This window comes from Pseudochaenichthys georgianus, unplaced genomic scaffold (assembly GCF_902827115.2).
Source record: "Pseudochaenichthys georgianus unplaced genomic scaffold, fPseGeo1.2 scaffold_670_arrow_ctg1, whole genome shotgun sequence".
In the NCBI taxonomy this organism is placed as follows: domain Eukaryota; kingdom Metazoa; phylum Chordata; class Actinopteri; order Perciformes; family Channichthyidae; genus Pseudochaenichthys; species Pseudochaenichthys georgianus.
In genome coordinates this window covers 79214-105814 of record NW_027263224.1, presented here as the reverse complement: position 1 = coordinate 105814, position 26601 = coordinate 79214, and the positions used below count along the sequence as shown (strand labels likewise).

At 44.3% G+C, this 26601-nt stretch overlaps 1 protein-coding gene across 1 annotated transcript; it reads right to left on the bottom strand.

The window, feature by feature from the left end:
* Nucleotides 1–69: 69 nt before the first annotated feature.
* On the bottom strand, nucleotides 70–25898 carry ift81 (intraflagellar transport 81 homolog; the record flags this gene model as incomplete). Its single annotated transcript, XM_034079632.2, has 15 exons — nucleotides 25467–25898; nucleotides 24116–24219; nucleotides 23454–23634; nucleotides 23278–23367; nucleotides 22797–22862; nucleotides 20458–20568; nucleotides 18718–18802; nucleotides 15595–15758; nucleotides 13628–13723; nucleotides 11962–12105; nucleotides 5569–5718; nucleotides 2489–2617; nucleotides 1713–1802; nucleotides 248–334; nucleotides 70–141 (listed from the first exon to the last, which is right to left on the bottom strand). Coding segments are annotated over exons 1-15 (1713 nt in total), but the record flags the coding sequence as incomplete, so codon positions are not given.
* Between the last annotated feature and the right edge of the window lie 703 nt (nucleotides 25899–26601).

Below are 26601 nucleotides of genomic sequence, written 5' to 3'. Positions count from 1 at the left end.
ATTGCCCGGTCATCTATTTGTGTATCCAACAGATGCAATAAGAATGAAATTGTAATAAAATAAACTCACCTCTGACATGGAGTTGATGTAATGATATCTGTTTTCCTCCTGCGACGTGTCGTCTCTCAGTGCTTTCACCTCCTGGGGAAAACCCAAAACATCACAAAATATACAAAAAAACTAGAGAAACTTATATAAATAGATTTCAATTGTTGGCTATATTTGATCTAGTGATTGATAACTGTACCTGGTCCAATTTCGATCTGTTGCTCTCCAGACCAGCCGTACAGCTTTCATATTGAGCCTTCTTCTCCTCATACTCCTGGCTTGATTCCTGTCCAGATGTGAATTAAAAAAAGGCATTTCAACAATGATTTATTTTTTTAAAGATATAAATAAATCCGGGTCATTTCTTTCACATTTATTTCAATTGTTTTGCTATTTTTATTTATTTATAATGTTCCTAATACAGTTTTTTCTTGTTATGCTTGTTTTTAAATGTGTGGGTAAATATGTATGGGCAGGTGTGTTGTTATAATTATAATAATTCCTTACATTTATTATCGCGCTTTTCCAGATGCTCAAAGCGCTTTACAAAATACACACATACATCGAGGTGAGAGCGGCGAGGAGACGGAGCCTTTGCTGTCGCAGCTCCAGAGTATGGAACGGATTGCCCCTCCAGGTCAGACTTGCCCCTCCAGGTCAGACTTGCCCCTCCAGGTCAGACTTGCTCCAACTCGGCCTGTTTGTAAATCTCCTTTAAAACCCACTTCTTTTCTCTTGCTTTTACAGACCAGGTGACACTTGTGCGTTTACATTTAGTATCTTACTAGTGTTTTGTATTGTGTGTACGTCATGTCGGAGAGTTTCTCAGTCTGTGGCTTCTGGTCTGGTGTCTCGTGTTTTACATCCGTTTCATGTCCGGTCTGTTTTTTATGTATGTATGCTATGTTTTTACACAGTTGTTGATGTACAGCACTTTGTTCAACTCTGTTGTTTTTAAATGTGCTATAGAAATAAAGTGGATTGGATTGGTGATCAACGCACAGCCCACTGCGCCACTCCGCCCAGCTTCACACCTCGCATCAAGGCGCTTTACAAGTACACGTTACACACCTATCATACATGAATGGATGGGGAGGCGTGTGGTGCAGCACATTTTCTCATTAGAGAAAAATGTAAAAAAATAAAATAAATAAAGCTGTCCAAACGGCGGAGCTGAGAGACACATGCGCACAGTATGAGATCTGGGACGGATACAGAGAGCAGATCTTCGTCCTCCCAGCTGCCCTCGGAGCAGTTTAACTCTCAGTCTATTTACGTCTTCGCGTCGCAGCTCTTCATTTGGCCGGAGATGGAAGAGCGATTCCTGGAATACGTGTCGGAAAATCTAATCCTGCGCTTTAGACCTGCGATGTGGAGGGGCTTTCCCATTGTGCATTTTATTTATGGACTATGTAAATGATTACCTAATGGAGCCTGTACACACACACACACACACACACACACACACACACACACACACACACACACACACACACACACACACACACACACACACACACACACACACACACACACACACACACACACACACACACACACACACACACACACACACACACACACACACACACACACACACACACACACACACACACACACACACACACACACACACACACACACACACACACACACACTCTCACCTGACAGCACTGCCTCAGGGACCGCAGCTCTGTTATAATGGGAGCCAGAGCCGACTTCTTATCCGCTATCATGGAGTTTAATTTCTTCACCTGAAAGAAGCAAGGACAGAGGACACACTGAATAGCAAAGGATGTGTACTTTTCCACAGCTTTCAATCAGAACAATGAAGAAAGAGTGGCGTGGCTGTGAGGCAGCGTGGGATCACAGCATGCAGCTTCTCCCAGATGACTAACTGCTGCTTTTGGTTCATTTTGCAAAGTAGGAAACTCAGGGTTTCTTCATTGTTCGGTTTAGGAGGTTTAACTTGCAGCTGAATTATCCTCAGCGGTCTCTTCCTCTCCCGAACAAGACGTAGAATAAATCAGTTTCAATAAATCTGATGAGGTTCGGCCGCTGTCAGCTTGCATTTGCTCATCTTGTTTCTCTGATAACTTGAGATCCAGACGTCCCAGGACGAAATACAGAGTTAAAAAGCACTAAAATGTGGCCTAAAAATGGAATAAAGTCAGTTAATAACATGCATGCTCAAAGGGGATACAACACCATGACAGCAGACCAGAGGATTACAATTATATATTTCTCTGAAACACATTAAATATAACGTCTAGTCCTTTTTAGACATTCTTAACAAGTCCATGACACCTTTAAAGTCTGCAGAGAAAGCAGCAGGTGCTAGCTGTGACTAAGTGTATGATAGTTAAGCTGCCTTATCATCCAGACAGATGCGACCGGACAGCTCTGATCCCGTCCTCATCATCAGAGAGTAAAGTGTTACCATCTCTGACATGTCGTCCAGCGTTCGCCCCTTCTTCTCGTCCAGCTCGCTCTTGATGGCCGACACTCGCTCCAGCTCCTCCTGAGTGTCGCTGTAGCCCGAGATGCCCTTCTCCGCCTCCATAGCTTGCTTTAAAGACAACAGAAAACACGTGGGAGCTCAAGAGGGAATATGCAGTACATTTAGAAGTGAAATCAAAAGGCTGCACACGCTACACCTAAGATACTTCACGGCTTGAAGGCTTTCCTTTTTCTGTGAGATACCAGAATATAAAACTCGTTGAAAACAGATGCAGAGCTCGGGCTGGAACTAACGATTATTGCTATTATTGATTCATCTGATTGTTGGGTCGATAAAATGTCAGAAAATATAAAAAAATGCCATCCTTTTTACTCAAAGTCCGAGGAGATGACTTGAAATGTCTTGTGAGTCAAACCCCAAATATATTCACTTTAATCTGACATACATTTAAATAAGTAGGATATTTCCACTAAAAACTGTATTTTCTACAATTTTGCATTCAAAATAATAACGGATTATCAAAAATATTAGGCAATTATTAAGCTTTCTATCAGTTTATCTTTGCAGCTCCATTTAAAACACGCATATTTTGAGATATTTTAGATTTTTGGGATGTTGTTCGACGCAGGAAAAACACTGACAGCACATTTCAGTTTTTGAGCCAGAGCTACCCGATCGTTTTCATCGCTTGTCTTTTGCTTTTCCGGTACAAAAGATGCACGAAGAACATTCGGCTGAGAAATGAGGCTCTCGCACATCAGCGGCTCGACGTGTGAGCAGAGGGAAAAACTCAAAAGCAATTCAACAAATCCCGTGAGGGCTGGAGACAAAAGGGATGAGCGTCCGTCAGGAATAGACGCTCGGCCTGCATCAGGGCTGCTGTCTGTCAACATGTCGGGTGCTGCGACCGCAACCAGGCGTCAAGCCGTTTCCAGGAACTCTCCGGTGCTAAAAACAAACCGCAGGAACCAGGAGATCCAGAGAGAACGGCACGTTTGGAGGATGAGAGCGGAGAGAGGCTGGGGATACTGGGTAAAGAGACCATAGCCGCTTTCACAAGTACTTTGCCGTACTTAGTTCCCATGGAAGAGCCGATCGCGTTCACACCGGAATAAGTCCCTGAGGGAGGATTACGCAAATAAAGCCGCTGACGTCACGACTTCTTCTTCTGCTTTGGGTTTACTGGCAGGCCGCAAACAACTTCACGGCGTATACTGCCGCCCGACACCTCCTCATCACCGGCACCGCCTCATCATCGGCACCTCCTCATCTCCGGCACCTCCTCATCACGACACCTCCTCATCTCCGGCACCTCCTCATCACCGGCACCTCCTCATCACCGGCACCTCCTCATCACCGGCACCTCCTCATCACCGGCACCGCCTCATCATCGGCACCTCCTCATCACCGGCACCTCCTCATCATCCGGCACCTCCTCATCACCGGCACCTCCTCATCATCGGCACCTCCTCATCTCCGGCACCTCCTCATCACCGGCACCTCCTCATCTCCGGCACCTCCTCATCACCGGCACCTCCTCATCTCCGGCACCTCCTCATCTCCGGCACCTCCTCATCACGACACCTCCTCATCTCCGGCACCTCCTCATCACCGGACACCTCCTCATCTCCGGCACCTCCTCATCTACGACACCTCCTCATCTCCGGCACCTCCTCATCTCCGGCACCTCCTCATCTCCGGCACCTCCTCATCACCGGCACCTCCTCATCACCGGCACCTCCTCATCTCCGGCACCTCCTCATCTCCGGCACCTCCTCATCACCGGCACCTCCTCATCTCCGGCACCTCCTCATCACCGGCACCTCCTCATCACCGGCACCTCCTCATCACCGGCACCTCCTCATCTCCACCGCATGTTTTCTTTTGTGTTGCCATAAGTTATTCTCTCTCCGTTGGTGCGCGGGGCTAATGCTAATAATGCTAATGCCAGTAAATACAATGGCGGCTTTACAAAACTTTTACGGGGCGTGGTTTGCAATTCGCCCAGCCAATCAAAGGAAAGTACCTGCTCTCTAGCAGGCACTAAAAATGGGGTAAAAGTTCTCATGAACTAAGTTCTCTTTTTGGTGTGAACGCAAAATCCCAGGAACTATCGGAACTAGACGGGAAAAGTACGGGAGAAAGTACTCCGGTGTGAAAGCGCCTATTGGGGGTGATATGGAGCATAGAGGGCAGTGAGCGGGATTTCTGTAGTCCAAATCCAACGCTAGCCAAGAGCTCGTCCTGTACATTTCAGACTTGATCTGACCATTAAAGTATTATCGTATCGATGAACCTTTTTCACGTTTTAAAAACCGGGGGTAAACCAAAAGTGAGCTCTTACTGGCCGCTCGAACACACACAGAACAAAACCCAATATAATTCTCCCATTTCATTTTGGTGCTGTCTGGAGAAGACCCAGGAAGAGTTTTAAATTATGATTGGTTTCATTATCGATTTGTCTTCAGATTATCGTTTGGGTGTTAAATCTAATATATGTCGAACTTAATGAAACATGTCCACTCCAGTTTCTTGAAGTCCAAGGTCACGTCTCTTAATGTTTGGTTCTTGGAGTACAAAACTAAAAAATACTCAGACAGAGAAAAGCAGGAACTCTCCATATTTCTTGGACATTTTTGCATTTGAAATTACTCAGAGTAGTTGTTATTATTATTTGTTGGACTTATAGTTTCAGCATTTTATTCTTAGCCCGTTGGGAATATGTGAAAGATGGAGAGATATGAAACTGATACTAAAACCCAAGATGGCTGCTACTTCCTGTCAGAAAGCCTTGCTTTATAGCAACTTTCTGAATAGTGCACACTGGATATAACATAAAGAAAGGTTAATGTGGCCTTGAAATGTCAATCTGCAACATTTAGGAAAGTTTACTTGACCTGTAGTTTTGTTCATGACTCTGTAGGATCCTAAAGGTTTACTTAAACGCCTAACATAAGCCTAGAGATGTATTTAATGAGCCTACATGTGACATAGGAAGTGGAGCAACATGTTAAAGATGTCCTAGTTGTTGCATATCAGATGTAAGACGTAGGAGTTACCAGTTTGTGCTGCACGGTCTCGTGTCTCTGCTTCAGGATCTCCTCGGTCCTCTGCAGGACTCCGTACTCTGCCCTCAGCTCAGAGACCTCCTGGCGCTTCTTCTTGTGCATCGCTGACTTGCCGCGAAGCTTCCCCACCAAACGCTTCACCTGAGAGAACAAAGAAACAGACTCAATGTTAACTTCAAATCAAAAGGGTTAACTAAATGATATTCAGGCGGCACGTGGAACTTGAAAAAGCAGGGAAACGCAATAATATATATAAAATAATGCAATTTTCATTTTCACATCCTGGTTTGGGCGGACTTTGAACACATTTGAAATGAAACTGAAAACTATTGCAATTCATCAATGGAAACTCTAGCTGTTGAGCTACTGGACATTTGGTGCTCGTCAGGTAGTGTAGAGTGTACAGCACCAATGGACTGCATTTATTTAGCGCTTTCTCCAGTCTTTACGACCCTCCAAAGCTCTTTACATTTACAAGTCAGCTTTCACCCGTTCACAACCATCCATAGAGGAAGGGGCTTCCCTGCAAGGAGCCACCTGCGCATGGAAGATAGCATTCAGACATGGTTGTTCCTGCCATCAGTTCAACTTGGGGAAGAAGTCTCTTGCCCAAACATACATCGACTAGTTGACTGCAGGGGCTGGGATCGAACCCACAACCTTCCTATTGAAGTACAAACCAAACACCTCACAGCCACAGGAACACCAAAGCAGTACATTTGCGGGATCTAAATCCCCAAAAAACAGGCTGAAGGACAGAGCACTGCAGAGTTACGGGAGAGAATCAGAGCCAAAAGGAAACGGGTGTATTGCCAAGTAGGTTGACACATACAAGGGATTTGCCGTTGGTGTAAGAGAGTCCTTCGATTCATTCTTATTAAGAAATATAGATTACAGCAGCTTTATATATATATCAGTATTAAATCAGTAGTATACATCAATGTTAGAAACCGATGTTGGTGTGCCTGCTAGCATCAGGACCATGGAGAAGCTTGAATACGAGGCATGAGGAGAGTTGATATCTGACAGCTTGGTGTCCGGCACAGCTGAGCGCTCTGAAAGGCCACCGGAGAAGACAATGGGCTGACGGAGGGATTAGAGGACATGCAATGGCCTGAAACCGTCACTCGATCCTTTCAGACTCACAGCCAGATATGTGCGGCAAAACAGCTTCATCTGGCAGGGGAGAGATGCAGTCACTCCCCCCCTCCCCTCCCTCCCCTCCTTCCCCCCCTCACAGTCAAACTCCTCCACAATGAAGAGCGGCTATAAATGAACATGCACACGAGAGAACAGCCCCAGAAATCACAGAATGTGCTCCATGTCCTGTGGGGATCCGTGAAGCTCTGTGTGTGTGTGTGTGTGTGTGTGTGTGAACATTTATTCTTTGTGTATTTTGGGACATCAAGGGCAGACATGGCTGAGAGGAGGAATTAGCACGGAAGAGTAGAACAGTGTTCCCGACAGAGTGTCCCAAAAACAACTGCTGGTAAACTGCCACTTGTTTCAGACACAATTCTCTCTCTCTCTCTCTCTCTCTCTCTCTCTCTCTCTCTCTCTCTCTCTCTCTCTCTCTCTCTCTCTCTCTCTCTCTCTCTCTCTCTCTCTCTCTCTCTCTCTCTCTCTCTCTCTCTCTCTCTCTCTCTCTCTCTCTCGTTAGAGTTGAGTTACTTGAAAAGCTAAAGTGAAGCTTGATTTATTCTATTGCAGGGTCTGATTATTATATTGTTGACACTTTAAAATACTACTATCCTACTAAAATGCTGTACAACTAAGATCTATTATTTAATTAAAAAACAAATCAAGTAAAAAAAAAAACGTTTCCTTTATTTTTCAATATCGTGATTGTTACATCCCTAGTTTCGACTGTAGCTGGAAGTGTATTTCTCAGGACTCTCAGGATGGTGCGTTTCTGCTTCCAGGACGTTTTTCAGGAAAATGAAATACCGTACTGTACAGAAGCCGCTCTATTCTTACAGTATTATATCGCAGAGCAGGCACGCCGAGATCAGTGATGGTGTTTTAAATGCTTTCAGACTAAATTTAACCGTGCGATGAGGCTGATAAAGTGCTCTCCATGGCTCCCAGAGGAGATGCAGTTGGTGGCTGGCATGTGATGACACGGCACAATGGAAAATACCTCAGATAAAGTGATCATCTCCACCGGCTGATAAGCTGCAGCCGACGGAACGTTTTCTATCAAGGAGCCCTCTTTGTCTCTCCAAACAGCTCCCGCTCAGACTTACCGTCACATTCAAAGCCTCCAATTAATTAATAGACATTATTATAATTGATTCAGATTTACATCAACAGTGGCTGAAAGAAAGGGGAACTTCTCCTACACTACATGTTTTCATATAATTGCTTTCTCTTCTCTTTCTGAACAGAGTAAACATGTTGGAAGTGTGTTTTCCACTTATATTTAACTTCCTTATGTCCAGAATGTGTGCTTTTGTTTTGTTTCTGCTGCAAAATCCTCCCTACAGAATCCCTGGGAAGGAGATGTTTTGTTATAAAACATCTTTGATTGAGTCTGTAATCACCTGACACTAACAATAGTGATGTGTATGTTCTAGTTAAAAGCACCCTTTTTAATCTACATATCCTCTTCCATGGAGTGTGCCATGTTTTACAGTGCTGCTGAACTCTGGCTTCAGAGAATGGCATGGGTATTCAGTAAGATGCAATCTGCGACCTGACCACTAGGTGCCACTACATCCTAAACACTGCTACTTTGAGAACAGGTAAAAACTAAGCCCCCAGGAAGTGCGCCGGACTCTGTGGAAAATATTCGTTGTGGCCAAACGGCGGTACTACACTTCCGTATCAGTCGCTGGGCCCTAACATTGGGAAAGAGACGTCTGTATATCGTTGGATATTTTTTTTTAAACTAAATAAACTACCCAGTATGAACACGTGTATAGCCCTTATTAAAAACATTCGGTACTCAAGTTGTAAAATGTGCTAATAACGTTATTCCGAGAGATATTTTCCTCTGCATTATTTCTACGTGACCACGCCGCCCGGCACGTTCATGTGACGTGTTCAGTACTACATGAGTTTTACCTTTACCCATAAGAACGGATTATATGAATACTTTCGTGACGTTTCGCTCTCTCAAAAGTTGGGCCATTTTGTCTTCATGCGCCAATGAGCAACTCTCACAGGAATGAACGAGATCCCGCCTCCCACGCTGTATCCAGTTCTATACATCCATGGTAAAAACACAGCTGAGGTCTTTACCAGAACAATCTTTTTAGGTCCCTGTGAAAAAGGGAAAGAAAATGTTTTTGCGAGGTTAAATATAATTCTCCCGTGAGTTACTTATATTTTTCTTACGTGTTTTCTCAGGTACATTCTTTTGGTCTGGATTTTTCTGGAGGACATATTATAATCATTCTCAGGTTCAACCACAAATGGCTAAAGTGCAGGACTACCCCATGTTCTAAAACTACTAAAAGCATTCATGTTTTCTTACAGGTGAGTTTTAATTTCCCCCTTTACAAAGTGTTCTCTGACAGCAATGTAAAGCGCAAAAGAAACCATGAATATAGGTTACACTTAAAGGTGGGGTAGGTCATTCACTTCAGAAACACTTTTTGTTATATTCCATCGAATGCTCTTAACGTCCCGATAGCAATGAATACATTAAAAAATGTCATCTGTGGAAGCCGTGGCGCTGTAAAAAGCACGACCAATCATCTGAGCCGGCTAAAGTAACTGGATGGCCTGCCTGCCTGTCAGCCTTCCATCGGGGCACACACTGATCTCGTGCCCTCATTGGTCATGTGCGTGTTCGTGTGTGTTGGAGGAGGGGCTCTGTTACCTCATTCACACCAACGCAACTCCGGTTCAAGCTCCGTGCTAGAGCTTTTCAGGTTCAGAACCGGTTCTTCGGTTTAGCTCCGGCTCTTTTCACACCGCCCAGAGTCCGACTGGTGCTGCGTCATCGTTTGCGTCATGACGTAACCGTTTGCTTGCCTGCTTCATAAAGCCAAACCGCACGGAAACCCCTCACAGCTCACACAACAACAACAATGGCCGCTTGTGCTCCAGCTTCCTCTGTACCTCTTCGGAAGACCAGATTCCCAGCAGGTAGCTGGTCTCCTCAGTGGACCACTGCTGTTTGTTAAGTTTCTCCATCGTTGTGTACAAACTGGGTAAAACGCGGGCTTGTTGTTGTTGTTCAGGAGTTGATCCCGCCCCCGCCCCCGCCTCGACGTTAGCGTGACGTATGCGGTGCTTTTGCTCTGGCCGGACAATTTGTTGGTGCTTGAAAGGAACCGGATTCCGGAGCTAAGAGGCGGCTCCGCTGCGGTGTGAACAGGAAAACCCGGTGCTTTTCAAGCTCCAGCTCCGAACCGTCCCGAAACACCGTTGGTGTGAATGAAGTATGTGAGGAAGTCTGAAGGAAGGGGCAGATTTTTTTCGGCTGCGTACTTTCAAATTCTCGCGCACTCGAGCTGGTTTCTCCATTCTTACCTTGTTTTTAAGAAGCTAAAATCCCTTTGCTGCTGCCTCCTTCTGTTGCTCAGCTTCCTCCCGGTTTCTCCAAACTGCTGCATGCCCATCTTCATCTACTGTAATACCCTGACAATAAAGTACGTCACACAGGCCCTTTTCTAACTATCCCATCCATCCCTGTAATGTATGCACGGGCAGAAGAAGAGAGTGACAGCGCGAGGCTTTCTCCCCGACGTGACGGCAGACCTTGCGAGAGTACATCCTCGTCACGGGATGTAAATGAAGACAAAAGGCTCTATGCCCCGTGTCTGTTTTATGTGTCCAGCTGACTTAAACGAGCCGAGGGACAAAAGGCCGTCTTTCACTACAGCTCCTTGCTCTGGATATTCTCCGTTGTGCTCTATTTGTGGCTCTGCATGGGAATGTGTGGGAGAGTTAGGAAGAGGGAACGTAACGTTAGACAGTGTTTGGATAAAGAACTGAAATAGCCTCCTGCGTCTTCTGTGGTTTGCAAATCCACCAATGCTCACCATGATAACGTAACTGTACTCCCTTACAACAACAATCTGATTACTGTTCTAAACATTGGGGATCACTATCAGGATTACAGTGTTAGTCCGTGAGCGCCCCCTAGTGGTCCGTGAGTATATTGGTACAATTTCACATTTTAAATAAATTAATAAATTAAAGTTTTCCCCACTCTCGCGGGAATATCTCCGCAATGAAGCGAGCTTAAGTTTCACTTTCGATTGCATGATACAGCCCAGCGCAACACCTTCGTCACACATGTTGCCACTTGTTTGTACCATTGTAATCTGTTCTAGAAAAACGATGTGATTTTTGATATTTGTGGAGTTAGGTGGTCAGCGAGTGATTTTTTATTGGTTAAGTGTCCTTGGTATGAACAAGTTTGAGAAACACTGCTGTAAAGGATCAGATGTTGTCTCTGTGAGCTGTTCTGTAGACAGTGTGAATCTCTACTGCCTGAATCTGCTTCATGGTTTTCACTTTCTTTGCTTCATTTGTTCTGTTTTTAATTCAGCAGGTCATATTTGGTCATAACATTGTGTGTGTGAGCTTAACTGTGTGTGATAAACTAAAACGGAGCATTTTCTGTCAGCTCAGATTTCTGCTTTTTTTAAGCTGTAGTATAAAGTATGCTCATGTGTTTCATTGAAGGCTGCTTCCTGAAAGGCAGGTTGTCCTTTAAATACAATCATTTCTGATCCTAAATATCTGTATTTTCTAAGGTCACGTTGTTCTGTTGTCTGAAGTAGTTGTAACAGATTACATTTTTAAAGGAACCCTCCCAACCCTGACCATTTCAGAAACTCCACATCCTTACTATTTATTAAATCAATAATTCTCAATGATGTGTTTTTATTTATGAGATCAGAGCGGTTCAAAACCTACATCAAAGCAAAATCACACATTCATTCTAACGTCAATCATCAGAACTTAAGGAATGGCTTTTCACACACACACACACACGCACGCACACGCACACACACACACACACACTAAATGGACTCTGTAGCATCTTGTCTCTGTTACAAAAATTGCATCAGAATTATCTTTGGTAGCACTTTCTATGACCCTTATGTCTTTAATGCGTTATTAAATGACTTATAACGCCTTCAAAGCTACTAAATAGGATAAGTATTTGGTTTACAGAGTGAGACGTGTTTTGTAGTGGACCCTAACACGTTCAGAAAACCATTGACTACACTACACACAGTTCATACTCTACGTCTTCCTACAGTTGTTAAACGAACTGTAAAGCATCTCGTCTGTTACACAAAGCCAGTTGAGTTTCACTTGATACTTTGTTTATTTCAAGAAGTGCAACAGTCATATCTTTGGTAGCACTTTCTATGTCTATAATGCATTATTAAAGTAACCTTTAAAAGGGCAGGGTACCTCGTCTGTCCGGATGATCTCCCCCCCCTCAGAGTCCTGAGCCTGGCTCCTCCCCCTCAGGTCCCTCTCTGCAGACACCAGCTCCTCCCTCGCCTCCTGCAGCTCCTCCGCCTTCGACTCCTTCCTCCGCATGATGATGGATGCCTGCAACAGTCACATCACATCACAGTTGATACACAGACATGATAACATAGTGTTAACATTTATGTTTAGTGTTGATTTTTGTTTTGTCCTGTTATAACGCCTCGTGCGGAATGCTTTGGCAATACTATGTTTAAAATGTGGTCATGCCAATAAAGCCCCTTTGTATTGTATTGAATTATGAATGTGTGCGAGAGTGGAGGTAATTGAGCTATAGGCATGTTGTTACGGGGAAAGAAATATCAACTAGTTTCCATTACAGTTTAGGAACTGGGGCAGTAACTATAGTAACGCAGTGTAGGCGGAGCCGTGACGTCATCTTCAATGCGAAACACAAAACCAACATCAGCCGTTAGCTGTTAGCCCTCAGAGCTCACAGCTCCTCATGTCTGTTCAGAAACTAGACAGAAGTGAAACCAGTACAAACCACAGACTGTCTGTGTCATGGAGAATACAGTGGCTGGTTTATTTATGTCTGTATAGGCCGTTGTTGTGGATACAAGCGGCCGAGATGGGTTTTCTCCGCAGGGTGGCTGGCGTCTCCCTTAGGGATAAGGTGAGAAGTTCGGTCATCAGGGAGGGACTCGGAGTTGAACCGCTCCTCCTTCTCGTCGAAAGGAGCCAGTTGAGGTGGTTCAGGCACCTAGTTAGGATGCCACCTGGGCGCCTCCCTAGGGAGGTGTTCCAGGCACGTCCAGCTGGGAAGAGACCAAGGGGTAGACCTAGGACCAGGTGGAGGGATTATATCTCTTCGCTGGCCTGGGAGCGCCTTGGGATCCCCCAGTCAGAGCTGGTTGATGTCGCCAGGGAAAGGAAAGTTTGGGGCTCTCTGCTGGAACTGCTACCCCCGCGACCCGACCACGGATAAGCGGGAGAAGATGGATGGATAGGCCGTTGTTGTGAGTGTGGACGGTCGGAGCATATACTGCGTTAGCTTAGCCAAGCTCCATTCAGAAAACACGCCTGCCGTCTGTCTGCAGACTTGGCAAAGCATTAATTCATGGTTTTTACTAACCGGTATGTTGTTACTTCTGCATCATTTTGAAACGTGTATTACAATCAAATCACGGTCAAATATGTTCATCTTGTTGTAGTTGCCAGCGATTCTCTCACTAGTTTAGCATACTCAGCCCGGTTGTTGGCCCGGAAAGAACTTCGATTTTGGAGAGAAGGAAAACTGTGAAAAAGTACCCGCTAGCCGGAACTACGCCGAGTGGAAACGCAACACGTCATGTTTTCTTGAGCTTTATAGGTAGTGTGGCAGGTGTGGCATATCAAGATGCTGATTAGACAGCATGATTATTGCACAGGTGTGCCTTAGGCTGGCCACCATAAAAGGCCCCTCTGAAATGTTCAGTTTTATCACACAGCACAATGCCACAGATGTCGCAAGTTTTGAGGGAGCGTGCAATTGGCATGCTGACAGCAGGAATGTCCACCAGAGCTGTTGCCCGTGTTTTTTTTAAATGTTACTTGAGTAAAATTGGCAAAAGACGAAAATAGATAAAAGGATGAAATGCATCACCTGCTGCCTGTAGAGCGTCAGTTTGTCGTCCATGGGGTCACTCCTCATCATCCTCTTCTCTATCAGCTGATTGATCTGAGAGTCGGCTTCTTTAATCTGTGACCAATGAAGAGCGTTCAGAGACGAACACACAGGGATGGATGTAATGCATGGAGGTAAATACCACACAATACCCACACTGACGTACACACTGACTCACACACTGACTGACTCACACACTGACTGACTCACACACACACACACTGACGTACACACACACTGACTGACTCACACACTGACTGACTCACACACACACTGACGTACACACTGACTGACTCACACACACACTGACGTACACACTGACTGACTCACACACTGACTGACTCACACACACACTGACGTACACACTGACTGACTCACACACACACACACACACTGACGTACACACTGACTGACTCACACACTGACTGACTCACACACTGACTGACTCACACACACACACACTGACTCACACACACACTGACTGACTCACACACTGACTCACACACTGACTCACACACTGACTCACACACTGACACACACACACACACACACACACACACACACACACACACACACACACTGACTGACTCACACACTGACACACACACTGACTGACTCACACACTGACTCACACACTGACTCACACACTGACTGACTGACTCACACACTGACTGACTCACACACTGACTCACACACACACTGACTGACTCACACACTGACACACACTGACTCACACACTGACTGACTGACTCACACACTGACTGACTCACACACTGACACACACACACACACACACACACACACACACTGACTGACTCACACACTGACACACACACTGACTGACTCACACACTGACTCACACACACACACACACACACACACACACACACACACACACACACACACACACACACACACACACACACACACACACACACACACACACACACACACACACACACACACACACACACACACACACACACACACACACACACACACACACACACACACACACTGACTCACACACACACTGACTGACTCACACACACACACTGACTGACTCACACACTGACACACACACTGACTGACTCACACACACACACACACACACACACACACACACACACTGACTGACTCACACACACACTGACTCACACACTGACTGACTCACACACTGACTGACTCACACACTGACTGACTCACACACTGACTCACACACTGACTCACACACTAACTCACACACTAACTTACACACTGACACATCACATGCACACGGATAATGTTTAATGTCAGATATTTTAAAATCACGTCTCTTCACCCTGATCACATCGCACACCCTCTGCTTTGCTGTTTTTATTGAGTGACTATATTGTAGTGTTTTTTTTAACTTGTGTTTTGTGTACGGCGACCTTGAGAGCCTTGAAAGGCGCCTTTATAAATAAAATGTATTCTTTTCATTGTTATATAGATCAGGGTTGTCCAAACTACGGTCCGGGGGCCAAATGCGGCCCGCGGACCATTATGAATCGGCCCTCAGCAAATTCAAAAAGTATAATGGAATACAGCCCACAAATGAAACTTGTGCTTGTCTTATATTGTATAGACAAAACATATATCACACATGTGGTAATAAGATCACTTTTCAACAAAAAAAGCAGTCAATTCAAAATCTTAGTTGATAAAAAAAGCCCAGTAACTTATTTCCATAACAAGCTTGAAATACAGCCTTCATATTCCTCCTTATTATCATCAATCTGAGGCTTCTGTTTTAATGGATGAGCTGGTAACACTCACGAGCATCATTTACCTGCTTTTGATTGAGTTTGCTAACTTATAACTGAACTCATGAGGCTGTATACCTCTAGTGAGCGGCCCAGACCTTCGTATATGTTCTGTATGTGGCCGTCTGACACCCCTGCTATAGACGAAGCCCGCGTGCTCACCTTGTCCTCCAGCTCCTGCAGGTTGGCCTGACCCATGGCGGGCTCTGACGATATCTTCTGGAGGTACTGCACCGAGCGCCTCATGGCCTCCAGCTCCTTGGGGAGCTTCTCAGACACCATGTAGGAGTTGATCTTGATCTCCTCCTCCAGCCTCTTCATTAGGCCTGGAAGAGACGGGGCTCATTAATGAAGCACTTTGAGATAAGTGTGTGTCCTTCTGCACCTGGATATCTTTTAAGTATGCTCTCTAAGCACTATGATAGAACACAAGTGATGTCTTGCACTCACACTACTTTTTTGGACAGAGGCTCTATTCTTTCCTCTAGTGTGTTCTATAGGTTTGAGTGCATGTAAATGGTCTGCAAGGCTACAAGTCCTGTGTTCCCTCCAGAGGGAGTTTCTCTCCCACACACTTCTTACTATCCAAAAGAAAGACATGACTGTAATGTAACATCGATTAGTAACTCACAATATATCTAACTGTCAACAACTTTTTTCAACGTGTTTCACAGATCAATACAGATTTCTAAGGAAGTTAGAAAATGGTAAAACCTCTTCTGTGTTTATGACTTACTGTAAGAACAGGTGAATATTAGTTCCTGGACAACATTTCTAAGGTCCCTAAACAAAAATTCGTCAGCAAACATGTAGAAAACAGGTTTGGGTGCATTCTTAAAGGTGGGGAAGGTAATTCACTTCACAAACACTTGTTGTTATATTGCATGGAATGCTCTTCACATCCCGAGAGCAACGAGTATCTTAAATTCTTTGACAACAAATCCATAAAAAAATGTCTTCTGTCAAGCGACTTTGTTAACCACCATTCTACCGTTTCTCACCCATTTCATCAACACTTCTCTAACTTCTGGTCACTTTCCAAACAGTCTCAAGGAGGCGAGAGTAAACCCTCTCCTGAAGAAACCCACTCTCGACCCGTCTGATGTTATAAACTACAGGCCTGTCTCTCTCCTCCCGTTCCTGTCTAAAACACTTGAACGCGCTGTCTTTAAACAACTCTCCTGCTATCTCCATCAGAACAACCTTCTGGATCCGCACCAGTCTGGGTTCAAGGCAGGTCACTCCACAGAAACTGCCCTCCTTGCTGTCACTGAGGAACTGCACAATGCTAAAGCAGCCTCCCTCTCCTCTGTCATCATCCTGTTGGACCTGTCTGCTGCATTCGACACGGTGAATCATCAGATCCTCCTTCGCACTCTTCAAGAACTTGGAGTTTCAGGCTCTGCACTTTCCCTCCTCACCTCATACCTCAAAGACCGCACCTACAGGGTTACTTGGAGAGGGTCCGAGTCCGACCCTTGTCAATTAACTACAGGGGTCCCTCAGGGCTCTGTTCTTGGTCCCCTCCTCTTCTCCTTGTACACAAACTCGCTCGGATCTGTCATTAGCCCGCATGGTTTTTCATACCACTGCTACGCTGACGACACCCAATTAATTCTGTCCTTTCCCCGCTCAGAGACCCAGGTCGTCGCACGCATCTTTGCTTGTTTAGCTGACATCTCTCAGTGGATGTCTGATCATCACCTCAAGCTCAACCTTGACAAAACTGACCTGCGTTTCCTTCCGGGAAAAGATTGTCCCTCTCTTGACCTGACTATCAACATCGGCACCTCTGTTGTTTCCCCGACCCAGACTGCAAGGAATCTGGGTGTGATCCTGGATAACAACCTGTCCTTCACTGCAAACATCGCTGCTACAACCCGCTGCTGCAGATACACGCTTTACAACATCAGGAGGATGCGTCCCCAGCTGACCCAGAAATCGACACAGGTTCTGGTCCAGGCTCTCGTCACCTCACGCCTAGACTACTGCAACTCCCTCCTGGCTGGTCTGCCTGCATGTGCCATCCGACCTCTGCAGCTCATCCAGAATGCAGCGGCTCGTCTGGTCTTCAACCTTCCTACATTCTCCCACACCACGCCGCTCCTCCGCTCCCTCCACTGGCTTCCGGTAACTGCTAGAATCCACTTCAAGACACTGGTACTTGCGTACCATGCTGCGAATGGATCTGGCCCTTCCTACATCCAGGACATGGTTGAACCGTACACCCCAGCGCGTGCACTACGCTCTGCATCAACAAAACGGCTCGCTGCACCCTCGCTGCGAGGGGGACCCAAGTTCCCATCAGCAAAAACACATGGGTTTGCTATCCTGGCTCCAAGATGGTGGAATGAGCTCCCATTGACATCAGGACAGCAGAAAGCTCACACACCTTCCGGCGCAGACTGAAAACTCATCTCTTTCGACTCCACTTCGAGCGATAGAACTATTAACAAAGCACTTATATACTAACAAAGGACTGGCTTATCTAAAGCCAGTTGAGTAGCACTTGAAATGTTTTTGCTCTATGAAGCCTGATGTACTTATATGATTCTGTTGTCTTCAAGTTTGTATTTTGTTGGTCGAACGCACTTATTGTAAGTCGCTTTGGATAAAAGCGTCAGCTAAATGCAATGTAATGTAATGTAATCTGTGGAAGCCGTGGCGCTGTAAAAAGCACGACCAATCATCTGAGCCGGCCCGGCTAAAATGACTGGATGGCCTACCTGCCTGTCAGCCTTCCATCTGTGCACAAACTTATCTCGTGCCCTCATTGGTCATGTGCGCGTTCGTGTGTGTTGGAGGAGGGGCTCTGTGAGGAAGTCTGAAGGAAGGAGCAGATTTTTTTCGGCTGCGTAGTTTCAAATTCTAGCGCACTGGAGCTGGTTTCTCCATTCTTACCCTACCTTTAAGACAAGGTGGTAGCGGTGCACTCCAGCCGGGAAAAACTGACTCCTTTACATCATAATCCCAGGAAATAATTTCTAGGCTTTGTTTTGATACGACTCTCAGGACTTCCGTAGGTCAGTAATTGTGGTAAGTGCCTTTTAATTGTGCGGCTCCACCACAGTGGTGATTTGAGTAACTGTTAATGTGTTCATCTGTCCTCTGGCTGCAGATGAGAACAAGAGGAGACACTCTCATCATTAGATTAGCTCCATTAGGACCCGTCAAACATCAGAGTCATTACAGGGTCTCAGCAGATGAAGGTCTATTAGCTGAGCGACCTTCATCTGTTGTCCTTCACCCCCCCCCCCCCCCCCTTCCCACTCCTCAGGTACTCACTCTCTGGATTTGCATCTGCTGCAGCCTGACGCAAATCCTTCAGCTGCTGCTTCGCCCTCTGCAGACGCTGCTCCGCCTGGAACAGCTGAACACAGACAGACAGACAGACAGACGGTTAGATAGATAGACAGACAGACAGACAGACAGACAGGCAGGCAGACAGACAGACAGTCAGACAGACAGACAGACGGACAGACAGTCAGACAGACAGACAGACAGTTAGATAGACAGACAGACAGACAGACAGTCAGACAGACAGACAGGCAGGCAGACAGACAGACAGACAGACAGACAGTTAGATAGACAGACAGGCAGGCAGACAGACAGACAGACAGACAGACAGACAGACAGACAGACAGACAGAGAGGCAGGCAGACAGACAGACAGACAGACAGACAGAGAGGCAGGCAGGCAGACAGACAGACAGACAGACAGACAGAGAGGCAGGCAGACAGACAGACAGACAGACAGACAGACAGACAGTCAGACAGACAGGCAGGCAGACAGACAGAGAGGCAGGCAGACAGACAGACAGACAGACAGACAGAGAGGCAGGCAGGCAGACAGACAGACAGACAGACAGACAGACAGACAGACAGACAGACAGTCAGACAGACAGACAGACAGTCAGACAGACAGACAGTCAGACAGACAGACAGACAGACAGACAGTTAGATAGACAGACAGACAGACAGACAGACAGACAGACAGACAGACAGACAGACAGACAGACAGTCAGACAGATATACAGACAGACAGACAGACAGACAGACAGATATACAGATATACAGACAGACAGACAGACAGACAGACAGACAGACAGACAGACAGACAGACAGACAGACAGACAGACAGACAGACAGACAGACAGACAGACAGACAGATATACAGACAGACAGACAGACAGACAGACAGATATACAGATATACAGACAGACAGACAGACAGACAGACAGTCAGACAGACAGACAGTCAGACAGACAGACAGACAGACAGACAGACAGTTAGACAGACAGACAGACAGACAGACAGACAGACAGACAGACAGACAGACAGACAGACAGACAGACAGACAGACAGACAGACAGACAGATATACAGACAGACAGACAGACAGACAGACAGATATACAGATATACAGACAGACAGACAGACAGACAGTCAGACAGACAGACAGTCAGACAGACAGACAGACAGACAGACAGACAGTTAGACAGACAGACAGACAGACAGACAGACAGACAGACAGACAGACAGACAGACAGACAGAGAGGCAGGCAGACAGACAGACAGACAGACAGACAGACAGACAGTCAGACAGACAGACAGGCAGGCAGACAGACAGAGAGGCAGGCAGACAGACAGACAGACAGACAGACAGAGAGGCAGGCAGGCAGACAGACAGACAGACAGACAGACAGACAGTCAGACAGACAGACAGACAGACAGACAGACAGACAGACAGACAGACACTATCTGGCTTGCTATCCCACTACCTTCTATATCTTTCAGAATTGTTGTATTGCCATTTTGATTTGGTTACATACATACAAAGCAAAATCACGCTACTTTCTACAATTATGATACTTTTTAAATACTGCTAATGCTACTCGTTGTTGTCCACCCGAATGTGTATTTTTGTAACGTGTTATTTGTGTACCTCCTATCTTTAATATTGTCTTTGTTAGCCTGTAACTCTGAACATTTCCCCTCTGTTGGACGAATATTCAGATTCAGTGTACCTGGTTCTTCTGCTCCTGCTTCTGGTGGGTGAGCGACTCCTCTCTCTCCTTCTCCACCCTCAGCTGCCGGGCCTGATCCAGCATCCTCTGATGGTTGGACACTGAGTCCACCTAGAGGATCCAGGAGGAAATACAGAGGTGGGAAGTAGTGGAGTACAAATACTTCGTTACTGTACTTAAGCACATGTTTCTGGTATCAGTATTTACTCCACTGCTTATTTTTCTGACGACTTTTTACTTTCTACTTCTTACATGTTGAACTCAAATACCTGTACTTTCTACTTCTTACATGTTGAACACAAATACCTGTACTTTCTACTTCTTACATGTTGAACCCAAATACCTGTACTTTCTACTTCTCTCATGTTGAACTCAAATACCTGTACTTTCTACTTCTTACATGTTGAACCCAAATACCTGTACTTTCTACTTCTCTCATGTTGAACACAAATACCTGTACTTTCTACTTCTTACATGTTGAACCCAAATACCTGTACTTTCTACTTCTTACATGTTGAACTCAAATACCTGTACTTTCTACTTCTCTCATGTTGAACACAAATACCTGTACTTTCTACTTCTTACATGTTGAACTCAAATACCTGTACTTTCTACTTCTTACATGTTGAACACAAATACCTGTACTTTCTACTTCTCTCATGTTGAACACAAATACCTGTACTTTCTACTTCTTACATGTTGAACCCAAATACCTGTACTTTCTACTTCTTACATGTTGAACTCAAATACCTGTACTTTCTACTTCTCTCATGTTGAACACAAATACCTGTACTTTCTACTTCTTACATGTTGAACCCAAATACCTGTACTTTCTACTTCTCTCATGTTGAACACAAATACCTGTACTTTCTACTTCTTACATGTTGAACCCAAATACCTGTACTTTCTACTTCTTACATGTTGAACTCAAATACCTGTACTTTCTACTTCTCTCATGTTGAACACAAATACCTGTACTTTCTACTTCTCACATGTTGAACTCAAATACCTGTACTTTCTACTTCTTACATGTTGAACACAAATACCTGTACTTTCTACTTCTCACATGTTGAACTCAAATACCTGTACTTTCTACTTCTTACATGTTGAACCCAAATACCTGTACTTTCTACTTCTTACATGTTGAACTCAAATACCTGTACTTTCTACTTCTTACATGTTGAACCCAAATACCTGAACTTTCTACTTCTTACATGTTGAACTCAAATACCTGTACTTTCTACTTCTTACATGTTGAACTCAAATACCTGTACTTTCTACTTCTTACATGTTGAACTCAAATACATGTACTTTCTACTTCTTACATGTTGAACCCAAATACCTGTACTTTCTACTTCTTACATGTTGAACTCAAATACCTGTACTTTCTACTTCTTACATGTTGAACTCAAATACCTGTACTTTCTACTTCTCTCATGTTGAACACAAATACCTGTACTTTCTACTTCTTACATGTTGAACTCAAATACCTGTACTTTCTACTTCTCACATGTTGAACCCAAATACCTGTACTTTCTACTTCTTACATGTTGAACCCAAATACCTGTACTTTCTACTTCTCTCATGTTGAACCCAAATACCTGTACTTTCTACTTCTCTCATGTTGAACACAAATACCTGTACTTTCTACTTCTCTCATGTTGAACTCTAATACCTGTACTTTCTACTTCTTACATGTTGAACCCAAATACCTGTACTTTCTACTTCTCTCATTTCCCAAACAGCTGGTTCCTTTAGTCTGAATGTGTGTTTGGTGCGTGGTCATTATTCTTTAGAGTCACTGCGTGCCTATTGGTTGGAACACGATCCGTGTATCCATCACTTCCTGGTCTTCTCTAAAGAAGAGGGACCAATGGAAACGTTGTCATGTTGCCGTTGGTCACCATGGAAACATTCATTAGCTAACAATGACATTATTGTTCTATTAATATAAAGGGAGGTCAGGTACTCTTTAAAACAGCTGCTAGTTATGGGTACTTTTTACTGAAGTACACTTCAAAGCCTCTTTACTTTCACTTGAGTAAAGAAGTTTAGTCAGTACTTCTACTTTCACCAGAGTATTTTTAAACACGAGTATCTGTACTTCTACTTGAGTAAAGGAGGTGTGTGTACTGTATATGACTCTGCACCATCAGGAGAGCAGAAATACCCAGACACCTCTCCACCAGAGTCAGCTTTGACCTTTTGGCCGGGCTTTGATAAACGGCTCTCCACTCCACAGCCTGGCAGCTCTATCAGAGAAGCTGGTAGTGATGCCTGGGTCATGTTTTCATTCCTCAGTAAATCCCAAAGCCTTCAGAGCATTTAGTTTGACTCACCCTCTTCTTCAGCCTGTCCACACGCTTGATGAGTTGGTCCTTCTCTTCCTCCATTGCTCCGATGTCCTGTCGTTGGACAAAAGAGGGATCATGTGAGTGCAGGACCACTAGGCTTCAGAAGGTACATCGTTATATCATTACATAAACTGAAAACTTATTCATCAAAATGATTTATTACACATTGCAAACACAAAGGGCTGCAGCTCACAATTATTTGCATTGTCTTATGAAATCAAATCTAGATAAAGCCATTAACCAGTTGGTCTTTAAAAGGTGAGAACATTATGAAAATGTCCATCCCAAGTTTCTCAAAGACCAAGTCTTCATTAAATGTCTTGTTTTGTCATTCAAAAACCTAAAGATATTCACTTTAATATCTGACAGAAAAAGCAACAAATCTCCATATTTGAGAGACTGAACGAGTATTTTCTTGCATGAAAGATTGCTTCATAGATGGTAAGAGTCACCAAGTGTTTCTCACCCTCCTGATCTCTGCTGTGGAGAAGCCTGAAGTCCTCAGCAGCTCACACTCCTTATGATACGTCTTAAAACTCTCCACCAGCTCCTCATACTGTAGACACACAACATGAATGACTTCTTTTGCTTCTTAAGGTTATTTCTAACTCTATGAAATGTAACGTGAGATATGTTGCCGACCTGGTGAGAGGTGTCGTTGATGACGTCGTCCTGCAGGAACTCTGCGGGCACCTCCAGTTTGACCAGGAAGCGAGCGAGGTAGGCTCTCTTCTTCAGCTCAGGGAGTCTCTGCAGCAGCCAGTGCAGGATGGGGTGAACCACGGGCGTACTGCCGCTCACCAGACCCTGCCGGAAGCTGCTCCTGCAACACCAGGAGAAGCAAAGGGTATATCACTAGGACCAGATATAACATTACTCTTACCACTGTACATTTATATTCATTTTCATATTCAATAATCCATTTCGTGCTAAATAATACCCTGCGTTATATTTGTTACTGAAATGTGTATTTCCACAGGTATATATATATTTTTTACTTTTTAATGCTATTTTATTTCTATTTCAGAAATATTTTGGACTGTTTATTTCTCGTGTCTGAAATGCCTGCCTGCCTGTCTGTAAAAAGTGCCATTTGCTTATCTCCAAAGGCATTTGAATGATTGTGCAGTTCTCTATACAAATATGTACATTATAAAAATAATAAAAAAGGGACGCCTGATAGCTCCCTGGTTAGAGATGGCGGCCCATATGAGATGTTCACTGCAACGTAGCAGGTGGGAGTGGGAGTGAGCTGAGTCACTGAGGTGTGGTTGGTGGAGTTCTCGTTGGATGTTTGAACTCACACATCAGACGGGTTGCCAGGAGGTTTGTACTTCAGCATCCCCAGCAGAGCACACATTCTCCTTATGGTTTGTTCTGGCAGTTCTTCACGGATATCCATAGCATGCTGAAGACAGAAGGGGAAGGTGGAAGAGGTCAGTCAGTAAAGAACGTTGCACTAGGACAGGATTCATTGAAACGGCTGAACCTCTTCTGTGGCTAATGTTTATTTCATTAGAGATCATTCATCCTTAAGTCAAGCAGCAGAAGTTAAATGACCAGGGTTCATACACTCTTTCACCAATGATTTTCAATGACTTCTCCAGGACCTTTACCTCATTTTCCATGACCAAAAAAATGACTCTTTCTCAGCGGTACCACTGAAAATGGTTTATTTTAACACGGAACAGGAAAATAAGGTCCGCATATGAAACATGTGCCTATCTAACACATATTAGCTTCTACAGCTAAAGCAACTCAAATCTCTCACCAGCAAAATACCTCGTCAGTTAAATGCCACTTTACGTTTCATTACTATACGATACAGTATTTATTATCATTATAGTATTACTAGTTCTGCGATTAGATAAAACAAATTATATTTGATGCAACTTCAGTTAATTTTCCATGACTTTTCTAAAAGTTTGGGAAAAATATTGTTTTCCGTAACTTTTCCAGGGCCTGGAATTAGCACTTTCAATTTCCATGACTTCTCCAGGTTTTTAATGACCGTAAGAACCCTGAATGACAAAATACTAAATATGTTTTTATACAAGTGCGTATAGGGCAACTTTAGAATATTGTGTCATAAATGAATATAATACACACTTCTCCAGCCCCATTACTGCACACACAAAAAGTTGCCTCTGAGACGCAGTGGAGTAGAAGTCTCAGAAAATGCAGATACTCAAGTAAAGTACAATTAATACATAATTATGTCCACCTATAGGTTGCAGCAAATAGCCAGAGGTGGAAGAAGTACTCAGATCCTTTACTTAAGTAAAAGTACAAATACCATGGTCTTAAAATACTCCACTACTAGTAAAAGTCCTGATTTCAAAATGTGACTTTAGTAAAAGTACACAAGTATTAGAATCAAAATATACTTAAAGTACAATACGTCTACTCATCCTGCACGATGACCCAAAACAAAAAATGTATAAAGTACAGAAGATGTATTATCTGCTACCTAGGTATCCAAAATAATAGTCCTCGTCATGCTGAATGGATCTTTTCCCAGTATTATATTTGTGATGGTTATTATATTATCCTGTTTTTATGCAGACACATTAGTTCAGATTAATTCAAGAATACCACCCACAGACTGATAGTTTACAACATGTCACACTGATCTTATTGAAGCTAGTCTCTCACCTTTGGGTCTATTTCAGCCAGAACATCGTTGAGGATCTGCAGCAGCTGCATGGGGTCCAGAGAGTCAAACGTGATCAGGTTAAAGCTCTTCTTGAACGGCTCTCTGTTGAGCTGCTCCACGATGAACCTCAGCTGCTCACTCATCTTGGAGGATATACAACTAACTTAACAACTGAATCCTCTTGTGTTCTGGATTAGCCTCCGAGCTAACGCTTAGCTTAAGCTACCTAGCTCTCTGACGTCGACTAACAAGCCATTTAACCTGCAAATAAGTGTTTTCAAAATAAATCCACCCGACTCCCTGGTGACGGAAGCAAACAACTACTTACAAATATTACAGTCAAGTTTACAATCCGTGTCTTATTTCGCTGTTGTTGCTTCTTTCACTGACTAGTTAGCGGACAGAAAGTTAGCAGTTGTCGTCACCATGGTAACCAGGGAGGCGTCGCGGATTGGTTGCTAACCGGAAGCAGCATTGACAGTATGATTAGAGAGAGCTCGGTTGCGCTGAATATGCGCCATTAGTCACTAAATTCAACTTTAGACTGTTCATATATAAAGAGTTCTACAACCAAACAGTGGTGTAAAGTAGAAGCTTTCTCCTTGTGTTTGTGAGTAATTGCTGTTTTTATTCACTTTAAAGTGTATTCTGGGTGGGCCGGGCCGGGCAGTGGCGGTTCTAGCACATTTGACATGGGGTGGCAAAGGGGGGGCAAGAGGTCATGCCAGGGTGGCATGGGAGGGTGGACAGTACGTGGTATTTTATACTGTATAAAACCTATTTATTGTTAAATCATGGCCTAACACAAGTGTTCTTAATGCACAAGAGAAACAAGGTGTTCAGACAAACAAACTAACATATAGTATAAAACAGCAGGAAGAACTCATGATACCCTAGAACTCTGTTTACTGTAAGTACAGTAAAAGTATTTAGTTATAATGAAGTACACAAATGACATCACCCATCTCTTCAGAGAGCTAAAGGTGACCCGTGCAGCAACACATTTCAATAAATATGTGTCAATACTAAGAGCTGCTAGATTGTGCTGCTGTAATGGAACATGTAAGGAGAATAAGAACATACCATGTGGTCCAGCTGGAGTCTCATCTGCCTCCTGATCCCTGGCTCTGGCCC